Source organism: Anopheles aquasalis, chromosome X (assembly GCF_943734665.1).
Source record: "Anopheles aquasalis chromosome X, idAnoAquaMG_Q_19, whole genome shotgun sequence".
Lineage (NCBI taxonomy): Eukaryota > Metazoa > Arthropoda > Insecta > Diptera > Culicidae > Anopheles > Anopheles aquasalis.
Genome location: NC_064876.1, coordinates 2985421 through 3002942, shown reverse-complemented (window position 1 = coordinate 3002942; position 17522 = coordinate 2985421). Strand labels below are relative to the sequence as shown.

General features: G+C 52.3%; 4 protein-coding genes across 5 annotated transcripts in view; 2 read left to right on the top strand and 2 right to left on the bottom strand.

Moving 5' to 3' along the window:
• Positions 1-434, bottom strand: part of LOC126570217 (mitochondrial protein C2orf69 homolog) — an 8059-nt gene extending 7625 nt beyond the window's left edge. Inside the window, exon 1 of the mRNA XM_050227804.1 lies at positions 1-434. This exon is cut by the window's left edge and continues 921 nt beyond it. The gene's annotated coding sequence lies outside the window, so the exon portion shown is untranslated.
• A 50-nt stretch (positions 435-484) lies between these two features.
• On the top strand, positions 485-2333 carry LOC126580968 (clusterin-associated protein 1). The gene is made up of 3 exons (XM_050244342.1): positions 485-814; positions 909-2069; positions 2136-2333. Exons 1-3 carry the CDS (start codon positions 793-795, stop codon positions 2252-2254), a joined length of 1302 nt encoding a protein of 433 aa, XP_050100299.1. The 5' UTR covers positions 485-792; the 3' UTR covers positions 2255-2333.
• Positions 2334-2505: 172 nt separating this feature from the next.
• Positions 2506-15974, bottom strand: LOC126580960 (uncharacterized). Of its 2 annotated transcripts, none has more exons than XM_050244329.1 (5): positions 15386-15974; positions 7684-8787; positions 7329-7438; positions 3056-3308; positions 2506-2969 (listed from the first exon to the last, which is right to left on the bottom strand). In XM_050244329.1, the coding sequence occupies exons 2-5, from the start codon at positions 8662-8664 to the stop codon at positions 2535-2537; spliced, it is 1779 nt and encodes a 592-aa protein (XP_050100286.1). In that variant the 5' UTR covers positions 8665-8787; positions 15386-15974; the 3' UTR covers positions 2506-2534. The 2 variants fall into 2 exon arrangements, with proteins under 2 accessions (XP_050100286.1, XP_050100279.1); XM_050244322.1 differs by having other exon boundaries at positions 15703-15974.
• Positions 3955-7323, top strand: LOC126580950 (protein phosphatase 1H). Its single transcript, XM_050244310.1, has 3 exons — positions 3955-4101; positions 4196-4375; positions 4596-7323. Exon 3 carries the CDS (start codon positions 4789-4791, stop codon positions 6691-6693), a length of 1905 nt encoding a protein of 634 aa, XP_050100267.1. The 5' UTR covers positions 3955-4101; positions 4196-4375; positions 4596-4788; the 3' UTR covers positions 6694-7323.
• Positions 15975-17522: the final 1548 nt, after the last annotated feature.

Here is a 17522-nt window from a genome sequence, read left to right as displayed (position 1 = left end):
CGGCACTGGGACGGGTTTTGCGACGCGGGCGTACCGAACCGAACCGAACGGAAACAAAACGGTGAGACACACGCACAGGATGAGGACACGCACTCGAAACGGGCTGTTGTGAATGGGGGGGGGCACACAAAACTCCTTTGCTCCCGCCGATTCAGCGACCCACTAACGCGAACAAATAGCGTCAAAAACACACACACAGGCACACACAGACACAGACACACACACACAATGGCTCCACACGACGCACTCCCAACCCCAGAGATCCTGCTGGCTGCGCTCCTCCGGAACGCGTTACCGTGTTGTGTTTTTTTCTCCTTTCTTTTTCTTCCTTCGTTTGCTTTTCGGCTTGTGTGTATACACAGCAGCCAACAAAGTCTCCGGCTGACAGGGTTGCCAAGCCGCGGAGATCGCCAAACGTCAACCCCGAATCGGCGCACGCCCGTAAGGTCGAAGGACGTGCCGAAGGATGTAGTGCTGGTTCGAAAGCGTTCCTAGTCCTGCTGTTACATCCGATGCCCATCCGTTTTTGTATGATGTCGAATACGAAGGAGTTATTTATTTTCCTTCCATTTATAGCCTCAATTTGGCTGGGCACCTGTTTTACTGTCTTGTTTTGTCGGGTTCGGGAGGCGTTACGTTGGATGGGTTAAATAGTAGGGTCGGCCGCAAACGTTGCGGAACCGTGTGGCCGGCTGGAGGACCACCGGTTACCATAGCAACCGGCAACATCAACACCGCAGTTCGCGAGAACAACAGTTGTAAGGTCTTGGGAGGCTCATTCACCCAACCGATATGGCGTTCAAGGACGTTCGAGGTACAAACGATAGGCGTGTAGAGAAAAAATTAAACGGTCCGCTCCTATTCCACTTGAAATCTCTTCTCCCATGTTTTCTTCTGGCTGCTTGCAGATCTAGCGGAGCAGCTGAAGCTGCTAGGCTATCCGAACCACATCCCCCTGTCCGTGCTCACCACACCGTACGGAGGGCCGGAAAGCTTCAAGGCGTACTCCGACATTCTGCAGTGGCTGATCAACCGGCTCGAGCCGAATCTCGTGCTGGCGGGCGGAACACGGTCCGAGCAGGAGCGGGTACTGTTCGTACGGTCGGCCACCGAGTTTCTGGTGACCAAGTCGAGCATCAAGATGAATCCCCGCCGGCTGTATGCCAGCTCGATGGCAGCGGCCCAGGAGCTGCTGAAGGTGACCTCGTTGCTTATCGCATCGCCCAAGATCACGCGCCACGAGGAGGAATCGATCAAATCGCACCTGGAGATCGATTTCTCCGACAAAATGAACGACCTGAAAACGGTACGTGGACTGTCGTCGGAGCTGACGAACAAGGGTGCGGTGCTGTACGATCTGTTGAAGAGGGAGCTGGTCAACCGGGAGATACGCAACGCGCAGTCAACGCGACCGATCGAGCTCGCGACGGCCGAAAAGGTGATCAAGGCCGCTATCGCGGCCGTGCAGTCGAAGCTAGGCGGTTCCAGCACGGCCCTGGAAAGCCTGCGGAACGAGAACGCGAATCTGGAGTCGAAGATGCGCCGCAAGGCGTCCGAGCTGGAACGGTCGCGGCAGCGACTGCAGGCGCTACAGAAAGTGCGACCCGCGTACCTGGAGGAGTTCGAGAAGCTGGAGCAGGAACTTAAGGGGTTGTACGAGCAGTACATCATTCGGATCAAGTGCGTGGACACGCTACGGGCGCAGATAATCAGCAAGAACCGCACGCCCACACCTACATCGCCGATCGCCCGCCTCACCGACAGTAGTATGGCGATTTTACCCGAGGGCCTGGTTGAGTCGGATGACGGGAACGAGGAGGAGGAGGAGGAGGATGATTTCGATGAGCGGGACGAGGTGAAGTTGAAGACGGATCGGCGAGTGCTGCGTAGCGAGCTGTTAAATCGGGACCGCGGTTCGACCCGGTTCCGGACCCGTGTTAGCGGTGACTCAGCCGGCGACAAGGACCGTGGCAAGATGATTGGCAGCATCGAGGACGAGCTAGGGCCGCTGGATAGCTCCATGAGCTCGGGCGAGTCAGAAAGTGATTTGGAAATGGGCGAGAATGGACGTGAGTGCGAATTTAGTCAATGCGAAATGCATTTGGCCACATTTCACATTCTCCCTTTTGTTTCAGTCTTGGACGGTAGCTTACGAACGGATGACGACGAGGACGAAAGCCTCGCCAAAATGCCCAGGGAGAGCTCGACGATCACCAGAAGCGTGAAGCAGGATTTGAGCGATGAAGACTTTTAATGCACGTCCAAACTGTTCCGCTTGGTTCCCTTCTATTCGTTTCGTGCACGCGCTCCCTATCGTAAAATAACATTTTATATATTAGCAACAGCAACAGCTAGTCTATACAGATCCTACTATGTATGTATCAACACATTCACAATATGAAACAATCCCTATGGTCTACACGTGTTTTGTTGAGCAGATAATCTTTAAACGTAACAATGAAAGTGTGCTCCCCTCTATCTCGCTTTCTCTCTTTCCTTTCTTCAACCTTCCCTGAACTCTAATGGTTCGCTGCTCACATATTGATGCCATTGTATTGCTCGAAGTTTGTTCGATGATCGATCAGCATCAGATCGTGGTGGTACGTGTGTGGCGGTGAAGGATGATGTCCACTGTTGCTGACGATGCTGCTGGTCAGCTTTTCCTCCTCCTTCGCCAAGTAGCTGTCAGCAATGTCGCGATCCAGCCCGGTGTACGTGAACGTTTTCTCCAGATCGGAGTCCGACTTGCGCCGGGGCCGTTCCATTTCCGCACTGTTCCGTTCGTGGTTCATGCGCATCGTCGATCGCTTCCGGTTAGCCCGGGATATTTGCGCCTCCATCAGCGCACTCTCCGGGTAAGGCTGATATTGCGGCAGCCCGTGCGGAATCATAGAAGGCGGATACATCATCGAGGAGTTACTGGGCGATCCCGATTGCACGCCCGGGTACATAGGAATCATCGACGGCAGCTAGCGAGCATGGGAGGTCAAACGAGAGTCTGATTAGTAACAATCGCCAGCGAAACGAAAACCACAATCTCCACAATCTAACTCACCCCATTGCCGGCGCCGGCAGGAACCAGCATGAGCCGGTGCGAGTTACCGTTGCTATAGTTCGAGTCGCCCAGCCGGTGCTTCTCGCCGTACATCGATCCGCAGCTTCGCTTCAGCATCGTCTGGTACATCATATCCTTAATACCCGGTTCCATGCGCAGCGAATTAATGTAATCTTCCACCTTCTGCTGCGTCATGAACGCCTGAGAGCTGCTGTGCATGACGTTATCCAGCATCTGGTGTTTCTGTGAAGGTCTGCGGTAGTGAAAGAGCAATTAAACCATTAACCGATTTACACGTTTTATGCAGCATGCTGTTTTTTTTTTTTCTTCAAATTTAAATGACCAAGAGCCTAGATGTAGCGCGCCGCAACATAAATGATCTGTCAAGCCCATAAGTTTTGTTTACACGCAGCATAAACCAGCAGCGCCATCTATGGAAACACGGTGGAGAGCCGTGTAAAAATGTAGAAACGTTTATAGGCCGGAAACAGTGTTTTTACTAGCTTGGTTTGGTTAAAATAAAGAGTGAAAGTAATGTTTGATCAACAGCAACAACCCGGCCCGGTGATTAAGTGGCCCACAAACCGTTTCTTTTTATTTTCGATAAGCAACCTTCTCTTTTATCCCTCGCTTTCTTGCGTTAATCTAACTCTTTTTTCTCGTTTATTCACACGAAAGAGTGTGAAGTCTTGTGAGATACAATGCATATTTTTTTGTTTGTTTTACTTTAACTTGACCTTGAGTTTCTTCGCATCAACCAACTTATGGTGCAAATTGTTGGTAAACTGCGCATTCACTTTACCTGTCATAAATATAATCCAATATGGCGACGAAATATGTCACCCGCTTATTTACCCTCGAGTAGGCTGGTTGTTGAACTCACTCTGATTCCAGCCAAAGTTGACCAAAGTTGACCGTACCGAAGTGAATCATATCTGCTTGTGGTTTTACTAAATTAAGGCGCCTCTCTTTAATTGAAGCCGCTCGTGCCTGCCCGCAAACTGTACGCCGGAGTCGTGTGCGCCAACGAGGGCATAAAAATCTGGGTGAGTAGTGTATGCGAGTGAGCGAAGACGCACCGAAAAAGCGAAGGGCTCGTTATGACAATGAAAATAAATTAAATTATAATCCACACTAAAGGTCCTGCGGCAGGCCCGGTGTGCATGGGGTAACGACAGCCGGTGGTGGTGCCGGTACATGCGGCTACCAGGGAGGAGGGTGAGCCGGACGTTTTCATCTGCAGCCTCTGCGGTACTTGCGGCAGCTGCTGGATCCTAGTTCCATTACCGCTATTCGGGATCTAAGGAGGCCGCTCCTTAAGTAAGTAACAAACTCCCGAAGAAACGTTTCAGTGAGCCTGGCCCTGTGCGGCTGGCCGTAGTTTCGCAAATTGTTAATTGTCGTACTTAGATGTGCCGTATCAAGAGAAACGAAGCGAGAGAGAGAGTGAGAGGAAGCATGGTTGTGTGTGAAAGAGAGTGAAAGAGTATATATTAAAAAAATCCCTTTCTCTTCTTGTTCGATTCGTTTGTGCCGCTAGGTTTGCCCTAGGAGGTGGTGGTAGCTGCAAGCGATAAGTGAACGCAAGTCCCCGCTCCCCCTGCTAGACGTGCACCACATTGCCTGGGTGGCAAGCCTGTGGCAGCCTGCACGGAGCGGTTATCAGTCGCTGATCCCGGTAGCAGCTCAGCCGATTGCCGGTTGAGCTGCGGAAACAACCACCCGCGCTGGTGATGGATATGTTAAACCGGCTGAAGAACCGCGTACTGACGGTCGTTGCACCGGATCTGCCCGCTCTGCCACCCGGTACCAGCAGCAACAACCACTCGCTGTTCACCGGCAGCATGAACCGGCAGCACGGCGCCAGTGGCAGCAAGGATCAGCAGGAACACGGCAAGCTGCTGCCGGAGAAGTTCCACTACGCCCGGCCCTACTTCCTGCAGCTGAACACCGAGGACGAGGTGAAGGCGAGCGCGGACCATAACGTGCGGCCGATCATTGTGCCGCGCGACCTGACGGTCCTGCCATGGAATGTCGGTTACGCCGAGTGTGTCAACTCAGGAAAGTCCAAGTGGAACGAAGACCAGGCATCCTTTCACCAGCAGCGGCTGACCCATCCGCTCGGCAAGTACCCGGATCTGCCGTACACCTACTTCGGCATGTACGATGGGCATGCGGGGTACGGGGCGGCGCTAGCAGCCGCCAACCAGTTCCACCACATCCTGCACCAGCGGCTGGTCGACATCATCGATCTGCTGTGGCCGCGCGGCGAAAGCGAAGATGGGGCCACCGGCACCGGCACCAGCATGCCCCATCCGATCGGCCTGTTCCACCGGCACGTGTCCCGTGATGAGCTGATCGTCGGTGCGCTCGAGTCAGCGTTCGCGGACATGGACACCGTGCTGGCGGAGGATCGGAATAAGTACCGGAATGCGGGCGGCTGCACAGCCCTGGTCAGCCTGTTCATCCTCGGTAAACTGTACGTAGCGAATGCTGGTGATTCCCGCAGCATCCTGTGCAAGCGGCTTCCACGGGCAACGATCAACCAATCATCACAAACGCCGGCAAAACGGGACAGCTGGAAAGCGCGCATCGGCTCGATCAAAGGGCCCGAAACGGTGGGCACTGAGCGCAACGTGGAATCGGACAGTGACGACGAGCTGATGGCGGTCGCGGAACCGTGCTCGTTTGACCATACGCCCGACACCGAGCGGCAGCGATTGCTGATGATCGGCAAACACAACCCGGCCCTGCTCGGCGATGAGTACATTGCGAAGGAGTACGCGAAGAAGCCAACGTCCAGGGATCTGGGCACGCGCATCCTCTACCGGCAGGGTGCAATGCGCGGCTGGAGCTATAAGACGCTCACGGTGGAAGATCTCAAGATACCGCTAGTGACCGGGTCGGGTAAGCGGAGCCGCCTGCTCGGTACGATCGGTGTGACCCGTGGCTTCGGTGACCACGAGCTGAAAGCGCTCGGCTGTAACCTTCCTATCAAACCGTTCCTCAGCTCGCACCCGGACGTGACCTGCTTCGATCTGAGCCACGTGCAGAGCGATCCTTCCGGTGCGAACGTCGACGGTGAGTACGGGATTCTCGTGATGGCCACCGACGGGCTGTGGGACGTGAGCGAGTCGCAGCAGGTAGCACGGAACGTGTTTGCCACCCTCAAGCGCTACCCAACCGAGCCCCACCGGTACACGATGGTGGCACAAGAGCTGGTGGCCCGGTCGCGGGGCCGCGCTAATGAATCTGGCCACTGGCGGTTGGCCGAGTCACGGTCGGCGGCCACCGTCGACGATATATCCGTAATGGTTATCCCCGTGTACCGATACTACCGCGAGTATCTGGCGTGGATGGAGATGTACGATATCCGCAACCAGCCCAAGGGTCCCGTAGCGGACCCGTTGCCCCTCAGCCGCTCAGGTGAGACGGAGGACAACATCAAGGAGCAGCACAGCACGGACAAGGTGACCATAACCAGCAACCAGCAGCAGCAGCAGCAACTTGGCCCCACATCTAGCTCGTTGAACGATACGCTGGAAGATGTGCGGGGGGCGGTGGAGAATAATCTGAATCTGACCAACCAGCTGCCGCCGACACCACCACAACCACCGGCACCACTGACCAAACCATAGGGTCGCGGTGGCTGCGGCGAACGCTGAGGGTAGGGGAAGTCGTTCTCTCCCCCCCCCCTCTCCCTCCCCCACTCCTCCGCAGTATTCCACTCTTTTAGTCCTAAGACACAGACACATACACACTCACTCAAATGCGTGTTTCGAAAATCGCTTGGATCGCCGCCGCTGGTCTCCTTGAACGGGTAGAGTGCGCTTTCTTTAACTTAAGGTATCCAAAATGGATTCCACGCTCCTCGCGCGTAAGTGTAGATACAGACACGCACGCACGCACGCACGCACGTACGCACGGGCACGTACGCACGGGCACGTATGCATTTCAGCATTTAGTTAGTAATGAACGATAGGAACAAGTTAGTCAGCAAGGGTTCGGCGCTGGGTGGTGTTCTAGCTTTCGAGGTTTGTGTGGAAGACGATCCGAGGACGACCGAGGAGCGCAATGAGCGATGGCAGGGCGGATCAGCAGAATGTTTGTGCCCATCGGTCGGGCATACCAAACGGCATTCCAGTGAGGTATCGGAGCGCTTCTTGCATTGTAGATTTGTGACCCTTAGGGTTTCCCTCCAAACCCTACGTTTATCCATGGTTTGTTTCCCCCCCTTACTCCCCACTTTAGGGCTCTATTACACAATACTCACCTAGAGCAGAGCTTCAGGGCCGAGTAGTAGACGGAGAACACGCTCACCAGGAAGTGTATGGCCAGTGTCACCAGCAGTCCGGTTCCGGCTGTGACCGCACCCCAAATTTGCTGTGAGAGAGAAACGAGAGAGAGAGAGAGAGAGAGAGAGAAACGGGAAGAGTAGTAGTAGTAGAAGCACGAGAGAACCATAACAGGTGTATGACACGCAATTCCAGTTCGATGAAGAAGGGAAGGGCAGTGCGTTGGCAATATGGCGAACGGTATATGAACTATGAAAAATAAACTCTTTCCGCATGCAGTACGTATGGGTTTGGGTTGGGTGTCCAGTGAGGTTAGGGGCGCGACGGACTCACCTCATCCTGCTGAGCCATATTGGCATCCCGGACCGCGCCGATACCGGCGAGGGCGAGCCCGAGCGTACTGGAGGCAACGCAGATCAGGTTGACCGCCAGGAAGCCCGTCTTCGCCATCTTGATGTTCATGAGCCCGAGCGAACCGGCGATACCGGCGATCGCCCCGCACCATAGCCCGGTACCGGCCATCGCCAGGGACGCATTCCGGGCGATCACGAGGCCACCGAGTGCGGCCAACATCACGCTCAACACCAGCTGCACCAAACCGAGCCCAATCGTCGACGGGAGCTTGCTACTGCTGTTGCGCTTGGCCGCCGCCGCCGCACCGGCGTCCGCATTGTTCGCGAACAGCAGATTGGCCAGCGAGGCTCCGGGTGGCTGATGCTGCTGCTGCTGCTGCTGTTGGCCCTTTGCCCCAGCGGGCTGTTGGTGCTGCTTCGCCGCTGACTGTTTCGCCGAAGCCGTCTGCTTGCCCGGCGCATTCTCGCCTCCCTGCCGCTGTTCCTCCGCAGCGCGCTCCTTCTTCTTGGTCGAACATCGGAGTGCAGTGGCCGGTGCGTCCTGGTGGCCGAGGTGTGGTTCTTCGCCGCTCGGATCGAATGTTAGATTTACTGCACCGCCACTGCCGCCCCCGCTCGGTTCCTTATCAGCAGCCGACGGTGTGCTGTAAAAGTGGCCAGAGTCCAGGTAGCCGTCGTGCTTCGAGATGATCGAGATCTGCGAGTCGGTGAGGCTGTTCTTGACGTTGTTCGCGTTCACGTTGCTGTCGAAGGCGGCCCGGGTCGACGATAACAGCTCTTCCCGTCGCTCCTCGTCCATCGTGTCGCCCGCCTCGAGCCGGTCCACCAGCGATACGCTCGTGTTCATCTCGTCGATCTCCTTGCGGATTTCCCGCTCGAGCTGCTCCATGCTGAGTAGCGCCGCCGTATCGTTCCGCTTGCGAGTCGGCGCCAACCGTTGCTCTACATTACCGTACGGCATTCACAGGGACTTTTTTTTCCGGAGTGGACGCTGGTACTGGCTACTCAGATTAACGAGCGTTTCGGTTCTACAACAACAATCGGTTTCACTTTCGTTGTGTCCTTCCTTATCATTCGGTCGTGCCTGGAACGGAACGAAGGGGGAAGGAACAAAGTGGTTTTGTGATTACCAACTCACTCACAGCTAGGTAACTAATAAGGAAAAGACACCCAGCAGCTGCACTGATCTAGTTTTCCATTGAGTTTTTTCGTGAATAATTGCCGTTTTTTTCAAAGGGGGGGGGGGGGGCTTTGGCATTTGATTTTGTTTCGGGACACACATTTTTAACATTTTTCCCTGTATGCCGATCCTTTCAAGAGTATTGTGTAAAAGTTTTGGATCAATCGAGGACAATTTGACAAAGATACAGATTTTTGAAAATGCGCGTTTCATACAAGGCTCCCTGCAGCTCGCTACTTTATGTCCGTTCCCATCGTACCGTATAAACTATTGAACCGATCGATTTGCAATTTTTAACACATAATCTGCACACTCTTTGCCAGGTAGCCCCGTCGAGATTTCATGAAAGTTGTTTATACTTTTTTTTTAAACAAATCTTTAAAATTTCGTGTTTTTAGGCAAAATCGCAAAAGCATCACTTTTTCAACTTCAAAAATCTGCCAAAAATCGAAAAATTAGAATATCAACAAACAGTCGACGGGATTACCTCGACAAACTTATAATCTTGCGAATGAGTATCTTTTTGTTGTTTTCTGATAACCCATCACGATAGGCACCGCAAAAAGTACCTTTTCGCAGACGCACCTTCATAAATGTGATGCCATGGATGAAGTTTTTGATAAATCTTCCCCAAAATAGAACCAAGTATTCTTTAAAAGTTTTAGTTTAATATGCCATTCACTTGAGAGAAATATGTTGAATGGTTTCTTCCCAAAAAAACGTCACAAATGAGCCCCCTTTATTGGCCTGAAATTACCGAAGCCCCTCGTTAAGGGGAGGCAAGGGTTAGTTCGGGTCAAAAAAGCTAATCTATGGCAATTTTTGGCGAGGAAACCATTCACCTTTTTTCTTAAAGTGAATGTCAATTAAACTACACAATTTTTAGGTTTATTTTTGTTCTATTTTGGGGAATATTCATTTGCAAATCTCATCCATAATATCATATTTCGGAAGGCGAGTCTTCGAAAAGGTACTTTCCCGGTCCCCATCGTAGCCACGTGCTAGGTCATACGAAATATACAAATTTTCACTTTCTTTTTGGTTAGATTGTAAGTGTATTTCCAATTTTTTCCAAAGTTGAAACGCAATGATCCCACTACGATGGGGTTCGTCGCTTAAACAGGCAAGTCTTTGGATTCGGACCATAAACCGGTACCCATCCGTAGCTGCGTGATCAGAAAAATACAAATTAATATTTTATTTTTACAGATCAAACATTTAGCCAAGAAGCGCCATCGAGTTTTTGTTGAGTTAACAGTTTTCCGATTTTTGGCAGCATTTTGAAGATGAAAAAGTGATGCTTTTCACAATTTGGTGTAAAAGAAACAACAAATTTTACTTATTTGTTTAAAAAACAATCAACATTTTTAATGCAAACTCGAAGGGGCTACCTGGCTTAGTCCCTTCTTAAATTGAAACTGAATACAGTTTTCTGCAAACATGCCATTCCGTTGTATGTGGTTCCCAATCAAACTCGTTCTGTTCTTTGGGTGGAGTGCCAAATAAACGAATAAACAAATAAACGTTCCTCATCTTGCTGGTGAAGTATCTCCAGAACGGCCAACATGCCAAATCATTGGAATGTGGTGTGCTGCAGCTGTTATTGGGATAGTTTCCTACCATACTCATGACATCACCGTTTTTGTGAGCCTGCGCACCGTTTTCTCTTTTCCAAAAATAATAAATCGAATGCACAACGGGGAAAGTGCAGCAATCAATGATTGGATTGGGCCTTCGCTCGCTCTCTCTCTCTCTCTCTCTCTCTCTCTCTCTTGCTCCCTAGAATGGCATTGGAATTCAACATTTAACACCTCCCCTCAGCTGAGCCCTTGTTCCGTGTATGGCCGAATGCTGATCAGTTTTCTACCCCCCGCCTGGCACTCTTGTCTTTGCCGCCATCGTATCATTCAACCGCGCGAATGCAAGCGCGATGCGTGGCGCGCGTAACGCACGCAAGGAGGAAAACTAGAGCGGTTTGCGTCACTTGCGTTGATTTCCATTTTTCTATCCGATTTCAAGCTATCAAGCGGAAAAAAACAGCGGCAACACGGTGCCGGTGACGGTGAATTGACTCCGGCGAGCGAACGCGCTCGATCGTTGCCAGCGTGCCAGCCTCCGGAGCGCGGTGGTGTTGTGTTTGCGTAACAGCCCGCCATGGAAAACCCGGGGCGCCCGGGGCGTGCGGCGTGGTTTCGACCAAAAAGTGCGGTGAATGAGGCTTTCGGGGTTCGCCTACGAATGAGCGGGCCTATAGGCAGCGCGCATCGTGTTGCGCAAGCACCCGGACGTTCATCTTGCCATCTTCCGACTTGCGGTCGCGTTGCCGGTGCCATCTTTGCTGCCATTGTTATCGATAAAAAGGGGGAGCGAGGTTTCCCTGCCCGCCGCACCACCATTTCGGAGGATTCATCGCTTCCGCATTTCGCATCCCTCACAAACGGATTCGAACCGGATTCGAATCCCCCCCCCCCCCCTCCGTGGTGTGTCTCGAATCGTGATTAATTTACGAGACTCCCACAGGGGGAGCGTAAAAGAGAGAGAGAGAGAGAGAAAGAGAGAGCTTGCGTGGAGGGTGTGGAAAGTTTGGAAAACTCCCCTCCTGGTCGTCCCCCCCGGGGGGGGGGGGGGGGGGGGGGGGTTGAGACTTCTGCGCGCGAGCCAATCATAACAACACTTTAATCGATTCGATGTCGATTTTCAGTAATGATCTGGTGATGATGATGATGATGGAAGGAATTGGAATTCAACAACAGGACTTTTTGCATAGGAAATTTTCTGTTGGTGCTATCTTAATAATGGGTATTTTTGTTTGAAAGGTGCATCTTTGAGGCACTTTCAGTCTAAATTTCGTGGCATTTGGTCCACTGGAAGCAAAGTTATGGCGCATAAAGTGACGGTATGTTTTTGGGTGGTCGCTACAAGCCTTCAAAATGTCAGCGTAACGTTTTCTTTTTATCCGCAAATGAAGTTTACCGTATACTTAAAAGCCACAGGAAACTCGATCAGGTGATTATGGGGAAGGATTTTTCGATTAAATGCCGTTTTTGGTCAAAAAACAGTGCTGAGCGTGGATCGATGAGGCAGCGCATTATCGGCGCAGCATGCGCCCACTCCCTTTTTCACGAGATTCTTGCCGTTTACCCCTAAATGCTATGCATTAAACGCCTCATAACAATAATATACGACAAAACATTGGTTGGCCCGGTTGTTTGGTGAATTTTGAAAAAATCCCGCACTGCTTTCGATGCTCCACGGTGTAGTCACGATCCTGGCTTGGCACAGGATAGCCAATCATCACCCACAACTTTTTTGCATCAATTAGGTAAACGTTTTATCGAGTTTAAAAGCTAAACGTGATATTGGTTTTTTGTTGTACTATCATTGACCCAAACATACTGTCATTTTAATTCAATAACTTTGCTTCTAGTGGACCAAATGCCATGAAATTTGAACGGAAAGTCCTTCAAAGATGTAGCTTTTAAACAAAAATACCCACATTAAGATAGCGCCTCCAGACATTTTCCTATACCAAAAAGGCCTGTTCACTTTGCGACAGACCATGCGCACACTCGGCCGGAATCGGAGTCTGGTGCGCAGTCTGTGGTGCCTGGTGAAATCGCAACCAAACCCAACGCACCCGCACATACACCTTTCCGCGCGAAAGTCACATTTCAAATGGCAAGCCGAATTGGGCCTTTGCGAAACCCTAAAAATGGGGACCCCAAAGTTTGGGCCCAGAGAAGGGGCTTTTGCGTGCGCACGTGCGTGTGATTGCGCTTATCGTGAGCAAAATGGGCGGACGGAGCCGTCCGTCACCACGATCGTCAACGGGTCAACGCACTATAACCTCAACGCTCGAACGCGCTAAAACCTAAAAACCTCAAAACCGAAACTCAACCAAACAGCAGCAGACGCAGCTCTCGCAGTGTGCTGGGGGGGGGGGGTTTTCGAATGTTTGTTTGCGCCATTGGGCATTGCAAAACCAGTCTGTCCGCTTGCCAGCCTCTGCACGTGCCCTGAACCCGTACGTTACATTCCGGCACAGCGTCGCTGGCGCAATGTAAGGCTGAGTTGCCAGCAGGAGTGTGTGGGGTGCATGCACCCTTGTGTGCCATGCCGCCTTTTGTGTGGCGGTCACAGCTCACCGTCACCTGTTGTGGTTTGCTGTTGATCCACGCCGGTTTTAAATGGTTGCCAAATGGTTGCTTTGGACGGTATTTCGGCACCGGGCCCTTTCTACCGACCAGTGGCTAGTGGCTATAGGGGGTCTAGCGGATCGAGCGCGTTGCGGTTTTGATGGTGTTGTTAATCTTGTTTTTTTTTTGTTTTTTTTTTTTTTTTTGGTTGAATCGCCTGTGGACACTAGTGGACCATTTAGTGTGGCGTAACTCCGTGGGTTTCGGTCTTCGATATGCCCTCCTCCCCCCCCCCCCCCTCGCCTGAATGGAATGAACTCGAAGGACACGCAAACGAAATATGTTGTGTGGTGGATGCTGGTTGTACACCAGTCCAGGGTCTCACTGTTTGGCGTGTTGGCTGGATGCTTTTGCTGAGGACACCGAGCAACGGTCTGCAATGCGTAACGCATGCATGACGTCATTGCCACAAAATCGGAGATGATAGGCGGTAGATAAGCAGTGACGGTAACTGTGGGCTTTGAATTGATTTAATGCGCCGACCACATAACCGTCATCGCGCCGACATGATGCGGCGTACCCAAAAAAACGGTGATAGTTTTGGGGGGTTAAGCGATCAGTGTACCGTATGTCACTCAACCCAGCTTCAGCCCCCCGGAGAATGATTTGATGGCCGTGCTAATCCGTCAGATAAGCTCATCGTGGACGTGGATTCAGTGTTCAGACCGACTTGTTCGTTGTAAAGTTATATCTACGCCAAATGGAGCTGTAAAGTCAGTGTCTAAGTGTTTTATTTTGTTCATTAGGCATCCGTTAAACATACATCGGTGTGCAATTTTTCTAATTCAACACAATAACAAATATTTTCATGGCGATTAAAATGGCAAGTTTCGTTCTCGAAAACAGTAATTCGCCGACATCGTTCGCTTTTTGCCTCTATCTCACAAAATCGGCTGCCGAATCGCATCAAACTTTTATTGAAGGTTACGGTGGGCATGCTCTCACTGAAACACAGTGCAAACTGTGGTTTAAACATTTTAAAAGTAGTGATTTAAATGAGAGAACCACCAACCATCGAAAAAGTGTTAGAAGTCATCAAATTGCATGACTTATTGGCCAGCACGGTTTCTAATGATCATTACAAGCAACCATTAATCAATTTCGACCGAGATTTCTAAAAAAAAATCAACCAAAATATCGGAAAACCGACCAAATTGACTTATTTTTCTCGACGAAAATGCTCCGCCACCGCGCGTGGAATATCGGCCAAGGACACGGTAAAAGCCACAATGCGTAACAATTATCACTTGCGGCTAACCTCACCAGACTTGACTCTATCAGATGAACATTGGTTTGCATCGCTTGGGGGTACAGGTAATGTGGCCGAGCTGCGCTTCTTTTTTAATGAAAAATTGGAAAAATTGAAGGGTTTTCGAAAAAATGCTACAGATTTGCGGGTTTTTTTGGGGTTAGGCATCAAAAAATTGCCCAAGATATAGGTTGAAATGTGTTGCTAACGATTGGCCATCGCTTTGGAGATTAATTTTTTCCCCATTTTCCAAGAAAAAGCGTTTTTTTTTTTCGCGAAACAAAAATCCTGCCCTCAGTCATTGATCACCCAATTCACCCTGGCACAATCAGGGTGCGAGGTGGTGAAAATCGCAGGCAAACAAACGAAACTCGCCACAATCGGATTCGGAACCAAATCGGGCGGGCAATCGGGGAAAGGGGGGCAATGAAAGAGAAAAGCCACCCCGTAGCGGCGGCCGGTTGGATGGAAAAACTCCCGGGGGCGGGGGGTGGAGATGATGATGGAGTGTCCGGCAGGTCCGGCAGCGAGCCAGCGAGCCAGCCGGCGGTTACACTGAGCATGAAGGGAAAAGCTTTTCTCCCAATCCCAACCGCGAACCGCTGATGGAGTTTTTGGGAGGTCTTTCTATTTGCCTGGCCTTTGGCCTGGGGTGGGGAGGGGTTGGGTGGGTGGTGCACCAATCAAACGGACAAACAGGCCGCCCCTTCCCTTCCCTGCCCCCGGTGGCGGTGAGGGCCGGGTGTTGGGAAAAGTAAAAGCCAGCCGCGATGCGAGCGATCGAGCGAGCGAGCGAACCGGAAGCGAAGCGAAAGTACGGCCGCGGGGCAACATACCGCCTCTCAGCCCAACAATCCAAAGTGTCGACAACGACCATGCCTGCTGATGGCTGATGATGCTGATGCTGATGGAGCATGGATGGCTGATGGTGATAATAATGAAGAAAAGATATTGGCGACGGACTCAGACGAGACCTGGCAGGGCGGGCAGGGTGGTTCAGGCTCCGAAATCATCTCGATAGTTTTTCCAAGGGTTTAATCACAACATTAACACATACCATACACACACAGAGACCTGGGCCAGGATACACATAAACACGTGAATTCGTTAATCTGTTTCTCTCAAAGCGAACTGAGGCTGATTGAAGAATGGTCCACACGGTGATGATGTCTTCCAATTAGAAGAGGTGGTGATGGAGGAAAGCAGATGTGGAGTTGCGCCGTACACTCTCACGCTTTACCGGTCACCACACAATAACAACAACAATAACAATAACAATAACAACAACACGCCAGTGACATTCCGATCAGTGCGCGGCGAACCGCCCTTGCTTCCAACGCCGCTCTCTGGTTTTTCGGCGGTCCTATCCCTTACCTTGGCGGTAACAAACGCGACAAACGACAACAATACAAGGGCCAACAACACCAAGTCACGAGCAAGGGGAGCACAGATTCACTATTCACCACACAACGATGCTCAGCTGCTGCTGCTGCTGCAGATGATGAGGATCAAGTCACGCGATCACTCTCATGGGACCACCAGATGTGGCGGGTGGGCGCGCGCGCGTACACCAACCACTAGTACGCGTGTATGTGTGCTATGCTCGAAGATTCGTGGCTCGGATGCGGCCCCGGTGAACCGTTCGGTGGTGCGGTTCGCTTGCAACTGACTCCACCGGAAAGGCCGTCGGCAGGCTGGCGGCCGTCGTCAATCGCGCCCGCTCTCTCTCTCTGTTGTGCACTCGCTCCTGTGCAGGTGGCGAGATGCTGGCTTATGCTCGAGAGGGCCCGTCACTTGAGGTCTTGACGACGACGACGACGACGGTGGCGTGACGTCATGATCCTCACAGACTCACACAGCACATCACAGGACAGTGGCAGTGCGGGTTGAGGCATTGAGCGCGGCGCGCGCGCGCCCAAAGTGAGAGCGCTGTTCGATCGATTGGTCACACGCCGTGTTGGTCCATTCGGTGGCTCGTAATCTTACGTCGCACGAAGACCGCACCGCCGCTGCTGCTGCTGCCGTTGCTTACCACATTCCAGATGATGGCTGGACAGCGGCAGCAACGGCGGGTGAGAGTGAAAGTTGCATGCGCTGGCCTGTGGTGGTAGATCGCTCGAAAGGCGAGACGACGACGACGACGACGACGACGACGACGACGACGACGAGTCAATGTTGACATGCCGCTCCGACATGCCAAGGGTAGTGCGATCCGGGCTAGGCACGAGCCGGTAGTAGGGTTTAAAGGTCGCAAGACTCGCTGTGGAAGGGTGATTGGTGCGTTCAAGGATAGCGGCACTTGCTGCCGGGCACACAGGCAAGCTCATCGCAAGCACCAGCAGCCCCTACGATGACGACATAGAGCGCGCAGAGAAGACGGAGAGAGAGAGAGAGAGAGAGAGAGCGAGACGCGGAAGTGAAGGCCGGGAAATCGTTTCCGGTTCCGCCGGTGGAAAATTCGATGAAAAGCAAGTGGTACCTCCAGCTCCAGTCTTTAGTGAAGCAATAAAACGAAAGATTAAAAACGGGGGGGGCGAGTGATCAAGTAACGAACCCTCGTCTTTTTGGGATCGCTGCGCTTTTAACGCAACGCACAATTTTCACAATCTTATCTTCCGCGCTGGCGGCCTAGCACCCACCCACCCCTCACCGGCGTCCCCTTTATCCCCTTTCTCTTCTTGCTCGATTCCCCGCCGAATTCCGAAAAACTCGCGCTAATGAGTGCGCTGCGCGGGGGGGGGGGGGGGGGGGGCCCGCGAAAAGCGCAGTTCCTGGAAAGGAAGAGGCCTGGCCTATGCGGCGGAGGAGGGGGAGATGCTAACTTTCCAGCCATAGCAAAACGGGGCGGGCACAGGCGAAGCAGTGACAGAGACGGGCGTCGCCTGTTATGACTGGAAAGTTAGCATCCAGCCACAGCAGGGAGGAGTGGAATGGTGGGCAGCATGCGACGGTACGGGCATGTCACACCCGCACGGTATCGCTCTCAAATCACAAATCACGGCCACGGAGCGTACACGCTGGGCTGGGAAGCGGAAGCGCGAGTACGCACGCGACACCAACGGCACATTTCCGGTGGCCACATGCTAGTGTACCATATCGTGCACCGGGAGTGAAGATGCTACCGTTCAATACCGTTGTACGGGACGTGCCGTGCCCGGTCGCCACCGGCCGTGCTGAAAGCGAAAGAGAAAGTC